Source organism: Symsagittifera roscoffensis, chromosome 4 (genome assembly GCF_963678635.1).
Source record: "Symsagittifera roscoffensis chromosome 4, txSymRosc1.1, whole genome shotgun sequence".
In the NCBI taxonomy this organism is placed as follows: Eukaryota; Metazoa; Xenacoelomorpha; order Acoela; family Convolutidae; genus Symsagittifera; species Symsagittifera roscoffensis.
The window spans coordinates 2,909,850-2,935,195 of record NC_087065.1 but is presented as its reverse complement, the minus strand read 5'-3'; the positions used below and the strand labels follow the sequence as shown (position 1 = coordinate 2,935,195).

Sequence of the window (25,346 nt, the reverse complement as noted above, 5' to 3'; positions counted from 1 at the left end):
AACCATGCAAATTTCAGTACTTATTACGGATCTTGTGAACTGTTCCCCCTTTTGCAAAAGGAGGAGGGTGAGGGGGGGGGGGTGCTTTGCAAGGTACAATATTTTTATGCTTTGTTGCTTTGTAGTTGAAAGCTGTATTTATAGTGAAGAAATTCATTACTTTATACCATGGGGGAAGGGGTAACAAGATTTCATATTACGCAACTACCGGCTGCATTACATAATCCGCTGGTTTTCGGTTTGTTTATAATTCGGCTGGTTTATTGAAGTGGTTTAATGACCATTTTATACCACTGTGACGTCAATGATGAACCTTGTGGATAGATGAAACAAGAAAATAACAAATCGCCTCTTAATTTGAATGTCTGCGTCTGGAAATTTTCACCTGGGACTCAAGTTATTAAAATTCATAACTGAACGAGACTACAGTACTCCACAAACTGACAGCAAACGCCCTTTGAACTGAAAATCACAAATCGCAGCAAAAAGAAATGATTATCCGACTTCAAAGTTAATCAACATCGGCAGGGCAGACCAAATGTGACTTCTGAAAGAATCGCTTTAACTATAATATTCCTTTTTTATCAATTAACCATCATTTTTTACAATACAGAATTTATAACTTTTTTTTCTGATGCAGGAATCATTTTTTCCGTTTATATATGTGCCAATACTCTTTTTTGAAGAGTATCGAGTAAAATTGTTCCTTTTAATCTTTTTCCGGAAAAATCCGGACGCCCCTCCCCCTCAGGGATTCGACCCCCTGCCGACCCAAAGGGTGCCCCCTTTGTACTATTTTGAATTTCTCAGTGAAGAATTTTTTTTCAGAAAAATTATCTAGAACCCAAAAAAAAGTTTTTTTTTTGCTTTTTCAGTTTTTGTTAAGTTGAACAATAAGCTTCGTTTTGAGTACTTTGTAGTTTATTTGCTTCCATAAATTATTCTATGAAAAAATTCCACCGATAAATTAATAATTCAACAACTTTTTTTGGCTCTTGATTTTTGTGAACATTTTTTGACTTTGGCACACTATTTTTCAGAGTTCTTGTTGGCTTTTTAAACATCAGTCTAAAATTTGAAGAACAAATATTGATTTTTTCCATAATTTATCAATTCTGCAGTGAATTGAATTGCAGGTGGCGTTGGAAAAAAAACTAAGAGTAATGCTCTTTTTCTTTTTTCACGATTGATTTGCGTGAACAAAATGGCGCAATAGGATACACTCTGAGTTTAAATCTGTCGCGAAAAGGAAATTGAGATATTCCGCCGATTTTTATGACTGCAAAACGGAAACGAGAATTTGAAATTCATGACACTTTGAAGTCAATATAGCTGCAGAATAAAGTAAAGTAAAAAAAATAGTCTTACCCGGTTGTTATGAGGCACAGAAAGATTTTTGGCAAAAAGTTTAATGAGGGTCTTTTGGCAAAATTTTTTGGTCTTTTTTTGGAATTTGAGGAGAGTTCGGTTAATCAATTTATAATTCCTATAAAAAAGTCGACAAATTTTTTGAGCATAATTTATTCTAACTTAAGAAGCCAAAATTTTATCCTTTTTCTTAGAAACGGTGGTGAATTAGAAACGGTGGTGGCGGTGATCGATCCCCTGACCATCCAAAGAGTAGCCAGATTGATACAGCAGAGCAAATCTTTGGTGTTTCAATATTATCAAAGCAATGTTTAGAACTGCAGAACTGGTACAGAGTTCAAACATAGACAATTCCGAACCATTTGTAAATTGCGTTGGAGTCCTTTTTGTGTCAATTTGTAAGTTAGAAATTATCACCGTAAACTCAAAAATTGGTTCTGTTCCATTAGTGATTCGGTACTGTCTTAATACTGTCATATTTATCTTTAATTTTATCTCTTATCAGAGGTGAAGTGGCACAGCACAGTGCAGAGTCTGATGTAGAATGCAATTTTAAAAATCATCTTAATGAATAAAAAAATGTGTTCAGGCAAATATACCAGTAATGGTTATTATAAAGCCGCATCTACAACCATTAAACTCTACCCTGAGAGATAGCCATGGTCCGTTTTTTGGTCCATTTTCGGACTTCTATCTTTTTCGAAACAATTGCGAAACAGTACTCGGGACTAATCCGGGCACACAACAAGGTTTTACGACAAACATTTAAGTCAACCATCCCTAAAATATTACGAAATGCCCCTAAGATAAGGACGCATTTGTTGCCATATTCATACAAAAAAGCGTTAAAACGTAAAATTCAGCCTGTTTGCTTAAGAGATGGAACCTGATCTAAACTACATTTTATGATTGGATAAATTAGATATTTTACCAATGTAAAGTATTTAATATTAACCAATCATGATCCATCTAACTAACAACCCACTTATTTGTAAGTGCTGAAGTTACTTGTAATTTCAGCACCAGAGAGATTTGAATTTAACTTAGAAATTAGTTGGACTCTCCCGAGCACTTCAGCAGCCGCAATAAACCAGTATACCCTAGATCTATTGAGCCTAGCAGAGACTAGTTAAACAACCTGAGACTAGATAGTATAAGAGTAAGATTAGGATCGGTATTAGACTAAGAAGTTGCACGAATCTATCCGGCCGAAAATAAGATAGCGTGACGAGCAGACGGTGTACCCTATCCGAAATTACTCTATGAGTTATACACTCCAGTCCTAACTCATCTGGTGCGACCATAAGTCTCGAACAAGACCTTAATAGCTTAGAATTAACCAAAATAGATTAGAAATTAGACAAAAACATTTACAAAATGTTATACGACAATAATTTAATCGAAATGTCTCTACGACTCAATAGATCAGAGCCAATATTCCGAACCATAACAGAACTACCCGGAATTGGAAGGACCTCGAACCAGAGACGACATACGACAAAGTAGAAACTTGCCATATAGCTATATGATAGTTAGGCAAAAACCAGAACAAACTTTTATATTTAGAATACTACTGGCAATGAATTTAGATTTTCATTTGCAAACATAAAACCTTGAAGTTAATCTTCAAAATCATTTCAGGCGCTAAACAAAATTATTAATATACAATAACGATTGATAAAAAGATCTAAGATCGTTTTCCTAAAACTCTGCAGTAATATACAAAACATGTTTGAAAAATATTTATTGAAAAATAAAAAATAAAAATTAGTAGCATGACAATAAATGGTTAGTAATCATAAATCATCCTGTTGTTCCAGCTCCATCACCTAAAACATAACAGCAATCATAAACCCACTAATATCATCAAAACACTAAATCTTTCCTTTACACATATTTAAAATTTTATTAAAACTTAAATTCACTTAATTTTAAAACCAGATCATCAAGGCTTATCCTTGGATCTTAAATCATTTTCTACTTAATTAAATTTCAAATTTGATCATCAAGGCTTATCCTTGGATCAAACAGAACAACTTTGTTCTCCCCCACCCACTTAATTAGTGTCTAACGACCTCAAACGTCGATTCACTACCCAACCCTTTCTAAAGACCTAAGACTAATAGAAATTTTTAAACAAAACTAATCATTCAAATTAGGATAAACAGTGAAGAACTTCGGTTATTCATCCTTCACTTGACCCCCCCTCTTACCAGACCCAGGATAAATCTTAGACTTAGTAAGTTTAAAATAGTATCTAACGAACTACTCGCGTTCTAATTATACCTGAACCTTGTGGATCGATTTACTATTCTCCAACCCTTGAACACAATCACTACCCCTAAGTAAGATTAAGTAAGTTAACACCTTAACTTATACTAGCCACGAGAAAGTAAAAAATCATTCTTCGGAATCGATATACTTTTCTCTCCAACCCTGAACAAATAGACCCAGGTTAAGCTAACCAAAAAATCGTAAGAACTAACAGTTTAGGAAAATAGAAATCATTTAACAACCTTTTGCATCCGTCATCCTAAACCTTATGTCATTTAAAAACCTAGGAAATAAACAAACAATCGTTTTACACAATTGTGAAATAGATAACAAAAAATACGACCTTGTAATCACACCTCATACACAAACAGTTGGATACATTCGAACAAAACGACAAACACTAAAAAGAAAAATAATAACGAAACAAAGACAAATAACACGAAAAAGATTTTCAAAAAATCGAAACGCATTTTCAGAATCAGAAACCAACAGTTTAGACGAACTTTACAAACTAAAAGAATCAATAGATAAAAATTGCCCACTTCACGATCAATTATATTTTTCTGACTCAGAAACAACTTCAAATTCATCAAAAAGAGGAAAAAGAAGAATAAAAAAGCAGTATAAACACAAACCAGTACATTTATACAATTGGAATCAACCAATTCGACACATTAATAATTACATATTAACAGTCATCGAACGAAAAAATGAGCTCAACGCACACCCCAGGTGAAGAAAGCCCAGATGATGATGAAATCTTTCCTTTTATAATAGATGCAACCACTGATAGAGGACAGCATATATTTTGCAAAAATTTACTATTAAATTTATTTGAACCCGGAATCAGTCCATGTAAAACAGAGTTCCCAGATGTAAAAATCAAAAGACAAATCATAGACCACTACTTAAAAGATATATGCAACATAACACAACAGTATGGAATCTACTCCATAGAATTCACCTCACCAAACCATAATAATAGAAAATATACAATTCAAACAGACGATCTTGATTTAGAATTTTCAAAAGTTTTTTCAGAATATATAAAAAGCATCCAATATCATAACTCACAAAGAGCAAACTCCATATTCACCAATGAAGTTTTCGCAATAATATATAGTTATATTTCGATATTAGAAAATGAAATCCCAATAACAAATGTCTCACCGACAGAAACATCTAAACATTTAAGAGTACGACATGAAATCACACTACTCTCTAGTTATTTAAACATCATTAAAGAAAATTTCACGAAAAACGACGTTTCACAACATACAAAACACGATCTACAAAAAATTTTGGCATGGTTCATAATAGATTATTTCACACACAATATTGATTTAATTGCACAAGCAAGAAAAAATTTTAGACCCCAAAACTCAAACGATGATACCGCTATCACAGAACAATCAGATTATGTTTGGGACCCCGAATGGTCTCATCCCGCATTTATAAGCTTCCCACAATCAATCTCAAGTCAAGCAATAAGTACGATATCTTACATAAGAGATTATGTAAAAATAATACCATTCACCATTGATGCAACACCATTAAACTATAATACATTTTTGCCCGATACACAAAATAATAGTTTAAACTCTACAGTCATACACAACGAAAACCTCAATGGAACTAGGAATCTTACTCAACAAGATATCCAGACACCATCACACTTCATAAATGAAGAAATTGTACACACAACAACTACACAACAAAGTATTTCACCAATACGCCCAAATTTAACAACACCAAGAAATACAAATCCTTCACAAACACAGGTAACCTTACAATCAACCGTTAAACCTTCGGTTGCCCCTAAATATTCACATATGGATTACCAAACATACAGACCCATGACAATACCATCAAAAACACGCAAAACATTCACTAGAAACAACTTTACAGACCATAATTATAATTATACACATCCATCAAAAACATATAATCAACCACAAAGAAATTTTAACCAATATACAAGATCTCGAAATTGGGATAACCCAATGACCCTACCTAATTCAATAAATTTCCAAACAAATCCTCCACAGGATCACAGTGAAAATTACCCATTTTTTCAACAAAATAAAAATAAAAAACAGACATCTTATCAAATGGATTATTTATCCTCAGATGATGATTTCTTACAACCAGATATATTTGCACCAAATACTCAAGAATATCGTAGACAAGGAATACAGAGAACACGTACAAATCATAGAAATTTTTCTCCACAACCAATAGATGCACAACATCAACAACCAATTCAACAACAAAATCTAATTAATACACAATCTTTTCAACCAATTCAACAACAAAATCCAATGACTGCACACTCGTATCAACCATCACAAATGCAAAATGAAATACCACTCCCATATTATCTCCAACAACATGAAATAACAAGAAACCAACTTTCAAATTTTTCTCAAATGCCAAATGCAGCAGAATCATTACAAATGACAATGAATCCATACCTTATGGGTGGATCATCAATAACATCAAACAAACCTTTAATGGTTTTCACAGGAACAGACCCTGAATACTCTGTAGAAGATTATTTAAATGCAGTAACAGCAAACCTGATTTTAAATATTGGACCTGAACCAATTAATACGCCACTACATCAAAACTGGATACATCGACGCACAGCGTTAATACAAACAACCTTAGATGGCGCAGCCCAAAAATGGTTTTCAGTACTACCTCTAGAAATAAAATCAAACTGGAAAAGGTTTACACAGGAATTTTCAAAAATGTTTGACTCCGAAAGAAACAAACAACAACAAAGAGTTTTATGTAATGAAATTCGCAGATTACCAAATGAAACCATCAAGCAAATAGCAGTACGAATTGAAACACTAGTTCGAAAAGCATATTCATTAAATACACATGACTATAAAAACACAAAGATGACAGAAATCTTAATGATGACCCTAACACCACAATTAAGGAAAATAGCAATAAAAAAGAGAGCATCCCATCCTTCTTCAATTCGAGAACCCGATTTAGATTTTCGAAAACTAGTAGACAAATTAGAACAAGCAGAAATCACGATGAAACTAGAAGAAACGGAAAATCTGAAATTACAATACGTTAACAGAATTGAAACGACTCCCACTAATATTAATAATATACAGGAATCAGAGACAGACCTCGTTGAAAAAATCACTGAAATACTCAATATTTACGAAAAGAACCCAAACTTTAAAGGCAAACCATCTTTCAAAAAATGGTGTAATTATTGCCGACGATACGGACATAGTATTTCCGAATGTAGACAAAAACAGCAAGACAATCAAAATAAACCTCAAAAATATAAAGAACCAAATAAATCATTCCATCAATACATGAAAAAAGATCAAAACCTACCGAACAAAACAGTCTACAGCAACAACAGTTCAGGAAAACCACTCCCGAACAATACAAATTATACAAGAAATCAATCACCATATAACTAAAGTTATAGAGGAAGATCACCAGAACGAAGAAACACGCATAATTCATCACAAAATCACTACAATAGACCAAATAGTCGAAATAACTACTCCAGATCACATTCAAATACACAACAATTTGTTTCTAGATCTAATTCCCAATCAAGAAATAACTACTATCCAAACAACCAATCACGAAATTCATCATACGATAGGAATAGAAACTACTCCTATAATCGAAATAGAAGTTATTCAAACAACCGAAACCAGAATTACCCGAACAATCGATCAAGGAATAACTCATATAATAGATCGAACTATAACAGACCAAACAACAATTATCAAAATAGATCGCAAAATAATTCACAAAATCGACACTCAAGTTATAATAATCGTTATAGAAATTATTCCCAATCACCACACCGGAATAATAATAACTATAATAATTCTAATAATCGCCACAGAAGTAGTACACCTAAACATCAAAGACATATTAATCAAGTACAATCTAATCCAGAAACAACATCAGACCCTCCAGGTATTGATGACACAGTAACTGATACGTTACAACTCAATCAAATAAACTGTACATCATCAGATTCAGAAGGTGATACTGAAAACACTCTTTCTATCAATATGATAAAAGTCGAAAATGACTATGAATCTGTCATATATGAACAACCTTTTTCATCACACATATATGAAAATCAATCAGAATTTCTTCAAAATTATTACACTACACCCATAAATTCCACACCAACGACGCAAGAAACAAATGAGATTAACACTACAAATCAAACCAATAAAAATATCAAAACAAAATGCTTGAATACAAACCACATTTATCAAAATATACAAAAAGAACAACCCAAAGAAAAAATTTGGACAATACCATTTCTCTTAGAAAGCCCAAGAAATAAAGAATTTCAACCACCAGACCTTGAAATAGATTTTTTAATTGATTCAGGAGCAGAATCAAACATAATAAACATCCCCACATGGAATGAAATAAAAACTTTACACCCAAAGCTAACACCTCTTGAAACCTCCAGTAAGTTAGCAACAGCACAAGGATCAACATTGATAAACTACGGAAAAATCCAATTATTTCTCCTCCCCACCAGAACAATGGAGCAAAGCAAAATTTTAAATAAGCCATTTAAACAAATATTCCATATCACTGATATTAAATATAATATCATTGGAATACCATTTATTTCGAAGTATATACCAACAATTAACATACTAAATAGTAAAATATTAATCAAAGATAAATATACAAAAACAAAAGAAACATCCTTAACATTTTTTCAAAGATTAAATAAACAACCACCATTCTTTTCAAAATTCTACCCGATATTTAACCAACAAAGAAAACACCTAAAACCACTATCAGGAAATATCTATAATTTTTCAATCAAACAAGTTCACCAATATGATAAAGAACAAAACAAACAAAAATTTTATATGTCAGATTTTGAATTCAAACCTATTCACAAATTTTTCAAAATCACAATCTCATCCATAAAATATTTGAAAAATTCGAATTCAGATATCATTTCCTTACATGTCTATAACAACACACCTTACCAAGTAACATTACCTTTAGGACTTCTAGGATATTGTGAAACCAACGCTACAATATCACCAATACACGAAAAAGCTTATCGCGTAAATAATATACTCCAATTACTAGATATTTGCCAATCTACAATTCTTAATGAAGAATTATCTATAAATAATATAATAAGTAACGAAAACAGAAATACGGATTATTTCACAAAAACTCCATATTTCAAACCTACATTCAACATAAGTAACTACACAGAGGACCAACAGAAATTTTTAACAATGTTTAATTTCCAACATTCACAAATAACACAAGACGAATTCGAAAAGTTAGCCAAACAGCTAATTAAATATTCATCAGTCTATGCAACATCAAAATTCGATGTTGGAAAAATCAGTTCATCACTACATCTCCCGTTAAAACCAGACGCAGCTTTCAAAAAACAGAGAGCAAGTAAAGTACCAATTCACTTACATGATAAAGTGAACAGATTACTCGATATTTTAGAACAATACAACATTATATCACCAGTTAATAAAGAAGAACAACCAAAAGGGAACACATTTATCAACCCCGTTATCATTCTAGCTAAAGGAGAATCATTAAAAATCGTTCTCGATGCTAGATACCTCAATTCACTTATAGATGAATCAAAATGTAATTGGCCCATTGAACCAATACAAGTTATTTTAACAAAAATAAACGGCAAATACTTTACAACCGCCGATATGAATAGTGCATACAATCAAATGCCACTAGATGAACAATCACGACGTTTAACACAATTTGTTATCGGAAACCAACAATATGAATTCAACCGCTTATTCTATGGAATATCCATAGGACCAGCAGCATTTTCAGCTTTTATGAGCAAAATTTTTAGACCACTAATACTCAAGAAAAACGCAATCACCTATTTAGACGATGTTTTTATGCAATCACAAACAAAAGACGAGATGTTCAATGTTTTAGAAAAATATCACCAAATACTTCAGAACGAAAATCTGAAGGCCGCCCCCGATAAATCACACTTCTTTTTGACAAGAGTTAAATTCTTAGGACATAATATAGAAAGAAAAACAATCACTCCATTGAAATCACGCATTGACGCTATTCAAAAACTTCAACCACCAACAAATAAAAAGAAAATCCAAGAATTTCTTGGAATGTTAAACTTTTTAAGTAAATATGTTTATAAAATGCAATTATATCTACGACCATTTTATAACATCCTTAGACAACAAAATAATTTTGAATGGAACACAGAACATCAAACACGATTTGAAGAAATAAAGAAACTTTTAACTGAACAAATTTCAAACACAATTCCAGATTCAAATCAACCATTTTATGCAATGTGCGATGCTTCGAACTTTGGCATCGGTGCAGCACTATTACAATCACATAATGGTACAAATAAAATGAACCTCATATCAGCAAATTCTCGATTATTCACTCAAGCAGAGCTACGACTCTCAACTCTAATGAGAGAATGTACAGCCATAATATATACACTGACAGAATATGAATTTCTGATACTTGGATCAAAACACCCCACAGTTTTATTCACAGACCATAAACCAATCATCTTTCTCTTTACACAAAAATCTAACCCAAACCACCAAGTTTACAGATTTCAACTAATTCTAATGAAATTTCCAAACTTACATATAGTTTGGACTGCAGGAAAAAATCTTGCATTACCAGACACCTTAAGTCGAAATACACCACCTGAATTACTTACACGAAAAACAACAGTTGAAATACCCAAAAACATAAAATTCTACCTTGCAGAAAACGAAACATCACCCCGATTGGAATGCAAATATGCAGTAAAAACTGATATTGAACAATCACAAATAAATAGTTTACAACATTTCCCACTTTATTTAGATTGTCAAAATAATCATTATGAAGTTGATCTACTTGGAACATCAACTTTCAAACCAATCCCATATTCTCAATGGATAAAAAATAACACCCAACAAAAACGAACAAAACAACACCCGCCTAAGAAAGACCATTTTCCACTAATTGAAAAAGAAGATTTAACTGATAAAATAAATTTATCAGGACCACAAACAAATGATTCAAAATACACAATAAATCAAGTTTTTGACCTTCACGACCCACTTGATACAATACCCTTATCTAAATTCGAAATTGAAAACATTTTTCTCCCTCCAACAGAAACGATTACAATTTCAACACTGAAACAATATCAAAATCTTGACCCGATAATTAGACAACAAAAATCATGGCACAAATATAAAACTAAACCTGTCAAGGCAGATTCAACCATTCTAGGAAACAAAACACTCCTCCGATACTTTCGCAAATTTAACAACACAACAATTAACGAAAATACAGACCTTTTAGAGTATAACCTGAATGAATCTACAGTTCCCTGGCTCCCTTTAAGTATGATTCTTATAGCTTTTAATATTTCACATACACAAAATATTAAAGGACACTCTGGATCAGAAAAAACATATTCAAATTTTATACAAAATTTTTACTTCCCAAATGCACCAATTTGGATAAAAATACTATGCAATGATTGTATAGTATGTCAACTAAATAAACCTTACCCAAATCAAAAACAAATAGCACAAAAACAAGATTTTAAAGGACAAAGTTTGTACTTTAATCATCGTATCTCATTTGATACCAAAGGACCAATTTCACCCTCATCCGAAGGAAACTCCTACATTATGGTAATTGTTGACGCATTTACACATTATGTAGCAATTAACCCAGTACCACATTGTAACGCTTATTACGCTTACACAACACTCAATGAACACTGGATAGCAAAATTCGGACTACCAGAAATTTTAGTTACAGACAACGGTACAGAATTCATAAATAATGAAATTATCACACTATGTCATTTATACAACATTAAACACAAACCACGTACATCTCATGCACCTTGGACAAACGGCTTAGTCGAAGGTATGAACCGTTCATTACAAGAATATCTCAGATGTATCATCAACGGAAATGATACAAAATATACCGAATGGTCAGCAGATGTAAAATTATTTCCCTTAGCATATAATTCACAAATTACGACAACTTTAGGAATGTCACCATACGAAATGGTTTTTAACCAAAAGCCACGCAAACCAATAATGTTTACAGCAAATTCTCATAAAAACGCACAAGGTTATTGTCAACCAAATAAAGACTCAATTTGTTATAACCTACCTTTACATACACACGATGAAGATCATTTTCATCACCCACAAATTCTTAAACTAGCCTCCGGTACACACACCGAATGGATTCTAAATAGAGATAAAAAACACAATGAAATTTATCAAAAAATAACAAAAAAGTTATTACAAAGACAAAACATTAATGAACAAATCAATTCACGCTTTACACCAGCCTCCGAATTAAAAATTGGAACATTTGTTTTAATACCTAATTTTAATACTCAAAAAGGAATTTCTAAAAAACTACAACCCCTTCGAAAAGGACCATACCAAATAATTGCAAAACCCACTGATGTCACATATAAAATTACCGACTCAAACAAAAAAGAAATCGTTCAACATCGAAACAACCTATTACCTTATTACCCAAAAGAATACGCACTCCGCGAATTAACTCAATTATATTCTTTCACAGGATTAAAAATCATTCAAAATGAACCACATCTGAAAAACACAGAACAAAATGATAACCCCACCGAAAATCAAAACACAAAACCAACCGCCACCAAAAACAATACACAAAACCATAAAGAATCCCCAAAACAAAGAAAAAATAAAAAAATGACCGAACAAATAATACCCCAAGAACAAATCGACAAATCAGAAAATAGAAAAACAACAAGACTCCGAAATCAACCACGTAAAAACTATAAAATATTCATCCCCCAATCTAAAATTTTAAAGAAAGTGGAATTTCAAAAGTAATTTTAACATTATACTTCACAATCTTGAAACCTCCGAAACATTTTCCATTTACATTTTTCAAAATAACATGCTGACAAGTACGCAATAATTCTAGTTCAAAATAGACCAATAGGATTCATCCAATCCGTCACTTTCTCTAACTCAAACTAAGACCAATTAGACGAATCATATAGAACTCCAGGCACATCTATAACTATAACTTTACGACCTCCAGGTCAAAAATAAGCAAACCACTCCAACTTGACAACTAAAATAAATATCACCATAATACCGTACCCCTCCCTTATCTAATAACCCAAAGATCAACAATATTTCCCCAACTCAGACCACGAATACCCCCAAAACAAATTTGTTAACTTAGCCTAAAGTAACAAAATGAACATTTCAATTAGCCTAAAGTATAAAAATCTCACCATACCCCGGATCATTTGACAAACAAAAATAAAGAAAAAGACGACCTCTCGATCACCATGAAAATTGCCCCCAACAATTTTTTACAAAACTCAACCCACTTGTCAAAAAACTAATAAATAATCCGACCACACTTGAAAATCGCCTCAAACAGCAAAAAATATTCGACCAAGAGATCATTTCTTAAATGCTCTTCTCTCAATCAGTTACTCAAATACTCATAAATCTTAAACATTTTTTTACAATACTTGAAACCTTTATAATATTTCTTTTTGATATACTTGAATCTTTTCTAATAATCCTAATCATTTTTTGTAACATTTTTTTAATTTTCTACACTATATTCGAACTATTTCTCCAACTTTCCAAAACCCTTGATTATATCCACAGGTACGATTCATATAACTTGTCTAAATGATACGAACAATTTTCAGTAGAACTGATATTTTTTTATTGTTTGTAATTTTCATAACATTTTTATCATCCCTCATTTTGACAATATGCAAATGTATAAAGAAAGCAATCATCACATTTGCCCTAGCAACAATTTTTCTAATTATTTTTTTGGAAGAATATTATAATAAACATAAACCTTCCCACTAAAGTAACAATTCAAAAATCCATCAAAAATTGCTACCCAACAGTCACAGAATCAGTCTTCACCGACATCATCCCAAGATAACCCAACACCACCTTCAACTACTCAAAATCCTCAAACATCTACACGAATTTCTTTTCAAGACAATCCATACACTTTTGAAGAACGACATGCTCGTTTATCAGAACCACTAGAACCAGTTCAACGACAAGCACCTCTAAGCGAACCAACATATAACCTATACCCAACACTACCACAAGAACTAAGTAGAATAAGAAATCCTAGTCAAAACCAAAATACAGTCGAAATAAATAGACAAATTATACATCCTCGACGAAACAGAAATTTTCAAACTCCCCGAGTTCATTTTGATATACCTCAATCCCCATCACAAAACACTCCAGAAAACCCCATTGGTATATTACCAGAAACCCCTACGCTTCTTTCACAACGTAGCACCTCAAGTCTACCATCAGATTACTTAGGTTCAACACCAACATCTGAACAAATACGTGAAAATCCCTTTAACCCCCCAAACCAGGCATCACGACTACCATATTGGACAACACATTCATTTACACAAGGTGAATTAAATTTAGTCAATAATCCAATAGATATTTCTACGGATACAACAACATCCTCATCACTACCAGAAACATTATCACTACCATCAACACCATCAATAAGCCAGATTTCACCACCACCTTTTAACTTAAATTTTCCAAATAATCTCGACGCCAGATATCGAGAACAATCATCAATAAATATTCCTTTAAGATTAGATTGGAATACATTTACAGCACATCCACCATTATTTGGACAACATCAAGAAAGTAACCGCCTTCATAACTGGGCACTTAATAGATTACAATATCGCCAAGATATTCACAACGATATCCGTGATCACAATATTCAAATACTCCAACAAAACAGTTTACAATTAAAGTTTGAAATCACAGTTAAGTTAAACAATATTACCCAACATCCCTACCCATTAAACCCACCTAACATAACAGCTCAATCACTACCACCACCGTTTATAACTACTGAAGTAATATACAAATACGACAGATATACCAAAAACACAATTGGCTACATTACATTTTATAATCCATACTCAGGATTATCATACACATGTATATTCTAAAATTATTAATTTTTCTCCAACTCCTTTTTCTAGTAATCTCAAATCAAAACATAAACCCTTCCCCTCGTACAGGACCACAAGATTTATTAGTAACACATTACGATTGTGAAGAAAATGAACAAAAAACACTACACAAATATGCAATAAATCAAGTATCACAATGTGAAACAGAACCACAAGCTATAGAAACCACAAATGTAATAGCAACACTCTATTCAAAAGCCCGAGCAACAACAGTTACAGGTTATAAATTCACAGCAACATTTTCCGAAAAGAAAGTACATTGTTCACAAGTCTCGAACGGAAACAAAAACCGACTTGACCATGAATCATTCTATCAGAGTAATATAGAACGTCTTTTACATCTCAATCCCGACGATTGTAAAAATGAATTACTTAGACTAAACATCACACAAAATAAAAACTCCGAAAGAAAGTTAGTTAACTTTCAAGTTTTTTCAGACTCTGTACATCAATCACAACTTGAAAGACACCAAGGACATATAAAACTAGACGACAAATACCCGTATAACGGCGCACACGGACGATTAACCTATGACCTACACGATAAACATTGGATACCACACATTGGTATAAATAACCCATCAAACTGCAAAGCAGACACAAAAAATAAAGGATACCAAGAAATAATGTTTTTCGATTGGAAAATACAACTCGAAAAAATACAACTAACACGAGATTTATCAGATAATACAATGATCTATCAAGGAATCCGATTACCTTGTAAAAATGATCAAGGTTATTGCGACCCTACAACGAGAACACAAGCAACAATTGTTTGGTTCCCCGAAGATACATGTACAACATTTCAAGTAGCAAGAATACACGCTCGTATGATAAAATTTCACGAAAAATACTTTATACAATCAATTCCATATGAACAAGTACATCCATCACGAAAACAAAGTACTAATTTTAGAAACATACACAATATAGAAAATAAATTGACACGTTTTCAAATATATCAAGAAACAGAACTTGCATGTAAATACAGGAATCCACTTCACAGAACACAATACTCTGAAATATTAGTTGAATACGAAAAAGGATTCGACATGACCACTGGAAAAATAAAACTTGACCCATATGCCACAGGTCATCCTCCAAACGAAGGAACATCCTATATACCAGTTAATTTTGAAAAAAGCAACGGACAACCTGGTGGACATCTAAAACCCCATGACACCAGAAGCACACGCTTACAAGAATTATCACTAATGAATACTACATATTTCGGTAATATCCACTATGATATTCATTTAGATATGAAACTAGATTATACAATTAGCCGAATTTTTCAAGAAATGTCACTCTCCGAATTAGAAACACTACACCAACTATGCGAATTAGAACGAACACAAATATTACAATCACTTGCACTAGCAGTATTAAAAATACCCTATGCAGGATACTTATTATCTGGAAATAGATCAAATTTTTTAGACTACGAAGGAAACATCTTATGGTTTTATACTTGTACTAAAAAAGTATCACCACTATACGTTTTTGAAGATAAACGATGTTATAAAAGAATCCCTATCTTTTATAAGAATAAAGTACATTTCGTGGATACACTTTCACGAAGAACCTATTTCTGGGATACCGCAGTCCCATGTGGATCAGAAAACAGCCACAATGTAGTACAACTAAACCCTGATGAAAATAAATATTATCTTCTCACTCCATATCCCACATTATTGCAATCACTCAAAAAATTTTCACCAGAAAGCATTCGCGCTATTGCTCGAAACCCAAATATAGACTTACAATCAATAGGAATCTATTCAAAATCAGATATTCAACATCACATTAGAACACAACAATTCCAAGAATTATTAACACAAATGGACACTATACAAAGACAATCAAAAGATCAAAATTTACGCAAACTTGCAGAAACCGCAGGATTTGCCGATATCTACACGCAAGACTATAGCGGATATTTTAAAGACATTAAAGATTATATATATCTAAACGGTGAAAAATACCGTCCCCAAGATATATCACCAATTAACATTTTTAGCTTTGTTACACTCAAAAATGAGATCCTCGATTTTCTAGGATGGCCCTACTACATCTTAGAAAAATTGACTATTTTATACGCAATGTTTAACTTTATTGGATTTCTTTTCTCACTTTTAAAAGGAATCTACAACACATGTGCTATACACACACAAGTAAACAGACAAGCAAGCGTAGCACGCATACTCTTTGCAGGATTTTTTGGAATCTTTTCTACATCTATAAACAAAATTCTTTTAGACGCACAAATAAAAGAATATAACACAAAAATAGCAACACGACAAAATACATACGACGAAGAACATAACAATGTAGACATAACGCCAACGGCACCACAATTACCACCCCTACCAAATAACCATCTACTATCCCTAGTCCCACGAAATTTTCGAAATTTAGCCATCACACATAATCCAAATTTTCGACTCACCACATCACAAAGTCCCATCCAACATATAATGACACACCAGTCACAAGATCATAATACTTATGAACAAATTATTGAACAACCCCATACCACCGCTTTTCAGTCTCAAAATAATCATTTTTTTAGCCCACGATGAGCCGCCAACTTGGATCACTACACCGATCAAATTCCCACCCAACCAATCTTACCTCTCCAATCCCAATAATACCACTTTTTGCTTTTCCGCCACCCGATTTTCCATCTAGTAATGTAACATCAGGCATGAATTCCGACACTAATTCACACATCTCAGTTTTATATTCCATCTCACAACTCAATAACCCGAATATTGAAACCCCCGATGAATTTGCCGACTCAGAACCATCCCCATCCAATAATTTTCATAACTCTTCTAATTTTTCTCAACCCCCTTTTCAACCCATATTATCCAATAACCCTGACCCAATCACTTCCACACCCTCTTATGCTTCCCAAGTTACCCCAACCTACTCCTCACTTCATTCTGACCAATCATCTCATTCTCCAGACACCCCCCGAATCTCCCCAGAGCTAGATAATTTTATTACCCTTCAACAACAACCCTACCACCTCCATACCCCAGTAATAAACCAAATCTCCTCCACAATAAATTCATCCAACCCCCCTACCCCTACACCCTCTTCAAATTATACTGAATCATTAGCACCATCATCCGCATCAACTGAATCTTCACTCAACACTAATAGAGCTTACCGCACTTTTAAAAGAAAGTTCCCCAACCATCCTTTCCCAGCAAAACCAGGAACAGCCCGTGAATACATCAACCACCCCAAGCATATTAACACAAAAGAATTTTTAGCCATCACCTTACCCTCATTCCCACAATACACCTTAAACACCCCCCACGACACTAACGAAACACGCAACTTTGTAGATGAATACGTTTTAATGCCCACTCTCTCTTGGACCTCATATTATCATTTTACTAACCCTCTTTGCTTACCTTTATCTAACACTCACATCGATATAGAGCGAAATACGGACATGCTATATCGACTTACTACACCACTAACCGCTAGACAATTTACTTACGTTGGATATAAAAAATCACTAAAAACACACACTGCACCTAGAGCTAACGAATATACACTCGAATACTATGATCACAACATCATCAGAGCTAACCAAGATCAATTCTTAGACGACGATCGCTTCGCTAATCCACAAATTACCGAGAAATTTTTCATCAAGACACCATATATATTTACACTAAACATCTTCGACCGAAAGTTTGATCACATTATTTCAGAAGCACTAACAGACACACAAGCATACGAAAGTTTTAAAGAACGCTTCCAAATATTTTCACTAACCTTTCATTTCCTTGCACCACACGAAAGAGATTTACACTGCTCACACGATATTATGTTGCGCACTAAACAAACCCACACATATAGTTATTATCGCTTCATCCAAAATCACTTTGACCTACACACACCCTCTAGACAACCACACCATCGTTTTCAATTCATTAATTCCAAATACACTTCACCATTTTTCCTAAATTTCACATATTGCATTAAAGATACTAACCTTCATGGTATTCTTCGCAATTATGATCCCATAACCCAAATGTACATCTTCTGTCCCATCACCAAGACCTTCAACGCCGAAGAATCCCGACCCTTCCTTATCCCGCACGAGTTTGTACAACCTATAGAAATCCCAATTTTAGAATTCATCCACAACACTAAATTCAATCACAAATTATATAATCTAATCCAAAACACACCTTATGAGTTTGCAGTTGGCACTGAAGAACTAACCACTATCAAGGCACTTCAATTGCTTTGGCCACTGCTTCAGACTAAAAATATCATCCGCATCTTAGCTAAACTACTAACAACTTCCGATCTCATCCACGACATCTTCCCCCACGGTTTTTTCCCCGACGACTAACAGGTAAGTATGAATTAAATAAATATTACTAACTAATTAAAATATTAAAAAACTCACCATACTTTATCCATGTTTTCTTTAGGTTTTTAGCCTTCATCCGACAATCACCTACAAAAACCACAAAAGACAAATAAAAATCGCAAATTTCATCAAACAGATTTCAAAAATTCTATTAATCTCTTACACTTATAAATTTATAAATTTAATACCAATGCAGTAAATTCATTTCTAAAATTTTCCCCACAAGCAGTAAATCTAATTATGATGAAAATTTGTAACTTAAAATTCCCCCATAACTAGCAGTAAATTTCCAAATTCTATGCAGTAAATTAATAAAATGCAAATGCAGTACTAACCTTTTGATATTCTCATTCATTCGCACAGAAATTCTATCCACACTCGCACAGCTCGCCCACGAAGAATTGTTTAAAATAATGAATTTCAGTTTCAAGTTTTCACACTCAACAACTCTAACATATAATAACATGTTTCAAACCTTCCTTTAACCCGGTTGGAAAGGAATCATATACTAAACAAAACTAACCAACGCAGCTTACTAAATACCACAAATCATAGAATAACAGCATGACTAAGAAAAGGAAACCAACGGTACCCAAACCGGATTAACCCAGTTTAAAACTGGATAATTTATTCTTTTGAAGACTATTATAAAGTCTAAAAAAGAAATAATAAAACACAAAAAAGTCGAAAGACAAACCCATACCACGAACAATTTGCTTTTTGGAAAAAGGACATAACCAACAAGACATAAGAAAAACCACAACAAACCCAACATAAAACGTTGTCACATAACAGGACCCCTCATAAAAACCGCATGAAATCATACTCCCACTCCTGGCCTAACCCACCAGGAAGGACGTCCTGAGCATGCTCTATAGCCGGCCTAACCCACCGCGCTACATCCACGCTTTGTGACCACACCTCTATTTTTAATAAGAGCTACTCAAGGGTGAGTAACTCTTCAAAATAACCGAACTAAAACAAAAAGCTTTTGTGAAAACAACTAACTAAAATCATAATTAAAAAATATTAAACTAATAAATGTTTTATAAAATGTAAATTACATTATGCAATACATAGATCAGAATACAACACCAAGGACGAACATCTAAAGACAAAACGACCCCACTACACTCGAGAGAGAATGACCAACCACAATCGATATGCCACTCACAATCACAACTCAAAGGATTTAGAGTACGACTTGACTTCGCAGAAAAGGACTTCATTGAACTAGACCAATGACCACCTCGATGTTCAAGTATACGTACAGATCCGAGTAACCAGGCATCCCCTCCACGCACAATCTCCACGCCATTCCCAAACTAGATCAGACACAAAAGAAGTTCTCCACGCAGAACAGAAAAACCTGACATAGCCAACCATTCTGAAATCAGATTTGAGTTTGTTGCAAAGACTTAGTCGTTGTCACTAGAAGACACAACGTCTTATGTCTCTAACTCCAGCTTCCTGGAACTTCTTTAACAAAGAGGAAACGGAAGAAAATGATGTTCGCCAAAAACCAACGTCCATCATCCATCCTTCAAATTGCAGAAGAACTATTCTAAAAAACTCTGTAAAACCCGGATGGGTGGAACCTGATCTAAACTACATTTTATGATTGGATAAATTAGATATTTTACCAATGTAAAGTATTTAATATTAACCAATCATGATCCATCTAACTAACAACCCACTTATTTGTAAGTGCTGAAGTTACTTGTAATTTCAGCACCAGAGAGATTTGAATTTAACTTAGAAATTAGTTGGACTCTCCCGAGCACTTCAGCAGCCGCAATAAACCAGTATACCCTAGATCTATTGAGCCTAGCAGAGACTAGTTAAACAACCTGAGACTAGATAGTATAAGAGTAAGATTAGGATCGGTATTAGACTAAGAAGTTGCACGAATCTATCCGGCCGAAAATGAGATAGCGTGACGAGCAGACGGTGTACCCTATCCGAAATTACTCTATGAGTTATACACTCCAGTCCTAACTCAGAGAACTCGAAAAACTAATTTAGTCGAGCTGAAAAATAAAATCAAAATCTGCAGGTTTTCGAAAACTTTTAACCCACAAACACCTTTAAACACAGTTTTAATTTAGACAAAATTGATTTGGTATGACACATAACTTTTTGGGGGTATAAAACTCAGGTTTAATTTGCCACACAAAAATCAGAACTGACTCAGAAAACATGATTGTGCAAGTAGAACCATATCTCTGATCAGAGTTAAAATCAGAAAAAAACCCACTGTTGCTCCAGCAGTCATTCAGTGCTCAATGAGTGCTGTTTACGGACTAAATCATTTTTGATCAATGTAAAGTATTGAAAAAAACAGAGAGAAATTTTTAAAGTTATTTTCTATTTAGTTTTTCAAACACAAAACTTGCCAAACTTTTAAATCTTTTCTGCTTAAAACATGTTAACCAGACTGCTCGTATCAAAGGCAAAACCCTGAATGTTCCCACTGCCCTTTAATTGGCCTCAAACAATTTTTGGTTAATGAAATATTGACAAACTATTAATTTTAGGCTGATAATATCAATGTTTATGCATTAAAGTTTGAGTTTTTAAGGGAGTTAATAAAACCAATTAGCTTGCCTCAACTCAATTTGGAACAATTTTGTAGTGCGATATAGTTCGCCACGCGTAAACGCGTAAATTATATAGCAAGCAGTTTAGTTAGACATGTTTTACAGTGATGATAAAATTAGGTTAGTCTTGTTGTGAGCGCAAACTTACTGGTATCCCGAAGATTGAGGGATCGAGCCCCCACGAGAAAAACATTTTTGAAAAGTGTTCTGAAGAACAAACCATCATCACAAGTCTTTCGAAACATTACTCCCGATTTGAATTCAATACTTATCGCGTCCAAATCACCCTTGTAACCTCACTTGTTTGGCGTATTCTGTAAAGAGTATATCCCTTCCTTACAAGTATATAATTCTATCAAAATGTAAATCTGAAAATGGAAAGCAACCCGCATCCAGTTTCAAGCGTTAATATTCGATTTTATTACGATTTTAGTACCAGTCTTACTAAAATTGAGAAGCAATCGATTTTAATCAATTAATGATTGTTTATAATCTCTCTCTTTAAGATCAAATTATAATTAATTATATTCCATTACAATCGATTATAATCAATTATTTAGTCGTCCATTTTTCGATACAATTATATTCAATTATAATTGATTATAATCAATTAATTTTATTCAAATTTCTAACTCATTAGTTTTGCACAAAAATCCATTATGATCGATTATAATTGATAATAATCCCTTTTCTTTGTGCATTTTGTTTTCAAAATTGCATCTAAATTGCTTATATTTTATGCTTTTTGTAGACGTTGGTTCCTATGAAAAATGAGAATTTTTTTAAATTTTACAATCAATTCAAGTTTATAATTTTTTTTTTCGTTTCTTCCCCATTAGAGTTGTTTTGTGATGCATGTATTATTAAGCTTTTTAATCACCAAAACATCAGCAAATTAATAAAGTTTCATGATTGATTCGGAAGATTTAATTTTCATCTACAGCGGGAATCTTTCCACTAATATGAAAGGATCTCTATGAAACTTTTGCTTCGAGGTAAAACTTTGTTTTCAGATGAACCAAAGTGTTCAAGAGAGCTCTCTTTTAGAGATTTTCTTATTGAAATAAAAAGAATAACCCATATAAGATATCATTCGATTATAGTTTTGAATTGACAAAATTTTGGCAAAATAAGAGATTATAATTGATTATAATTGATTCTAAAGTTTTTTTGTAAGAACTATAATCAATTATAATCGATTATTAGAGATTATAATCTCTCGGAAAATATCACAATTATAATCAATTATAAATCCTTTAAAAACCTAATTTTGGTAATTATAATCAATTATAATTGTCAAAAAATCATCATAATAATCCGTTATAATCGATTATTTCCACCTAAACTTGGATGCGGGAAAAACTCCAAAATGTGTTTTCTCTCGATTACGTTGGATCATTGTTGATGAAGCTCATTGGATCAGTGTTGATTTAAAAACTACCCAGTACTGCAAAAACTGATCAAGTTGAAGTTATGAGCATAACTTGACCAGAGTTTTCTATGTTTGATTTGTATAAAACAGTTCTGTATTTATAACATATTTTTAGAACAGTATTGCAATTGACTGTTATAAACTAATTAGAATTATAAAAAAAGTATTTATAACGACAGAGTAAAACTAATGGTATGAAGTTCAATCCTTACCAAGTGGAACCCCAGCGGGCCTTCGCCCTTGTGTTGTTCTAGAAACCTGTCCAGGTAAGCATAATTGGTCACCTTCTCAGAAAGTAACTCCATACCCCAAGTAAAGGTCAAATCAACAATAGCTGTGAACTGCTGGTTCTTCGTGTTAATGTCGCCTATCTTCAGAAACCGAACCGAAGCGTACACTCGGTTTTTGCCCGCCTCTAAATTCCGAGTTGCCAGACTCGTTTTCTTTTGCATCACGTTAAGTGCTGTCGCCGATTTTTAATGTCTGTTTTCAAAGTCCGATGTTTTACAAAAGTGTTTTAATCTTCGTATTCTTTTCACACAATACAAATAATTTTACCAAAGAAAAATTGGTAAAATGGTTGCAAGGTAAACATATCAATTGAATAGAAATATTTCGATAATTGACAGTTGGAAACAATAAATATTTTCATTGTATCAAAAAAGCCTCAAAGACTTTAAGCTTAAAATAACATTTTTTCAGAGACAAACGGGAGTTTTTTATCGGGAGATTACAAAAAAAGTTCACACCTCGCAATAATAATGAAATTTTGTTAGTGTCTTATCGTTGAAATTATTAATTGTAAAGATAAAGTAGCAAATTGTTAACAAACAAGTTCACATTTTAGACAACTACGACTACATAAAAATTGTTCTAATTTAAATTTCAGGGTAAAAAAACCGGGCAGAAGAAATTTCATCGACTCGAGTGAATTAAAACGGGACTGTTGAACTCAGAGGAGGAATTGAAATTAAAGTGAAATTGAATTAGATTTTTTTGATAACAGATTGCTAAGACGTGTGCAAAAAGCACTGATGATAACCTGGCCAGAAGATAATCCGAACAAAATAGACTAATTAATTCCTTTTACTTATTCAAAGCGGAAAAGATCCTGAGCATGAAAAGTAGTCTAGGTCATCCCTAGGGAATTGTGAGGGGCAAATAATTTAGTAAACAAAAAAAATAAACATCTTAAGTAGCTTCTTCAATAAACATCCAAATGAGCGTTTCAAAAATTTAATAGCCAAAAGATGACTGGAAGTTTAATTTACGTTCATCGCATAAATGGAGGAAAATTTTTAAATCAGCTACATAGTTGAAAAAATTAAGCAGAGATTTTTACAAAAAATGAATAAATATAAAAGTTAATTAAAAGCTAGATCCAAAAAGTAAACTAGTTCAGTCTTCGTAATTGAACTTCAACAAACTATTCTTCAACTTTCAAAATTCAGAATTTGGGAAACTCTTTCGAGAAATCTGGCTTATCGAAAGACCATATAAAAATATATGAGGGATTAGAGTTAGGGTTAGTTATCTTTTGCTTTCTAACTTTTATAAATGTTCTTTGTAGAAACTCTAAATGTTCCCAAGACTTTATGGAACTTCAGGCGTTACGAAAGACTTAACAATCTATATAACTTGGGAAACTATCAGTCCTGGCTCTCATAACTTATTTATAATGAACTTGTTCACAGTTTAAACCGCCTTAAAAACTTGCGATACGTTTTTGGAAATAGTTGTACAAGTCGTGATAATTGAACGTACTTTTTCGACGAAAAAAAAAGAAAGAGAGAAAAATTGGTAGCAAAAACACCACCGAAAGTTACTGATTAGATAGTGTCAAATCGCAGACGGTGCAAATAATCTCGTAAGTTATTTCACGACATTTCAAGGATTTAGAAACTTGTTATGACGAAATCAGCTTTCAAAACACAGTTTTACTTGAACATGCTATGCTAGGAATTCCAAAACAGTTTCAAGTTTTCATTGCTATCAGGTATACTTTCTTAGGATTGCGCAGTTATGCGCCCTTGGAAACCAGAAAGAGTCCAAACCCTCTGCAGAAAATTTCTTCCAGTTTCCCTGAGGGGTATGAAATGCCTGGGCGAAGCGAACCGGATGGAAGTTATTACTGAGGCTACTTTGTTCCCAATT

General features: G+C 33.1%; 2 protein-coding genes across 2 annotated transcripts in view; one reads left to right on the top strand and one right to left on the bottom strand.

Annotated features, from left to right (window-relative positions):
- The window catches only part of LOC134843880 (uncharacterized), a 28,664-nt gene extending 3,324 nt beyond the window's left edge, over positions 1-25,340 (bottom strand). Inside the window, exon 1 of the mRNA XM_063860202.1 lies at positions 23,405-25,340. Within this exon, the coding sequence (XP_063716272.1) occupies positions 23,405-23,644 (240 nt within the window). The 5' untranslated portion in view covers positions 23,645-25,340. The remainder of the gene's footprint in view (positions 1-23,404) is intronic.
- The window catches only part of LOC134843608 (TBC1 domain family member 30-like), a 551,730-nt gene that overhangs the window by 219,613 nt on the left and 306,771 nt on the right, over positions 1-25,346 (top strand). The gene's annotated exons all lie outside the window — the stretch shown is intronic.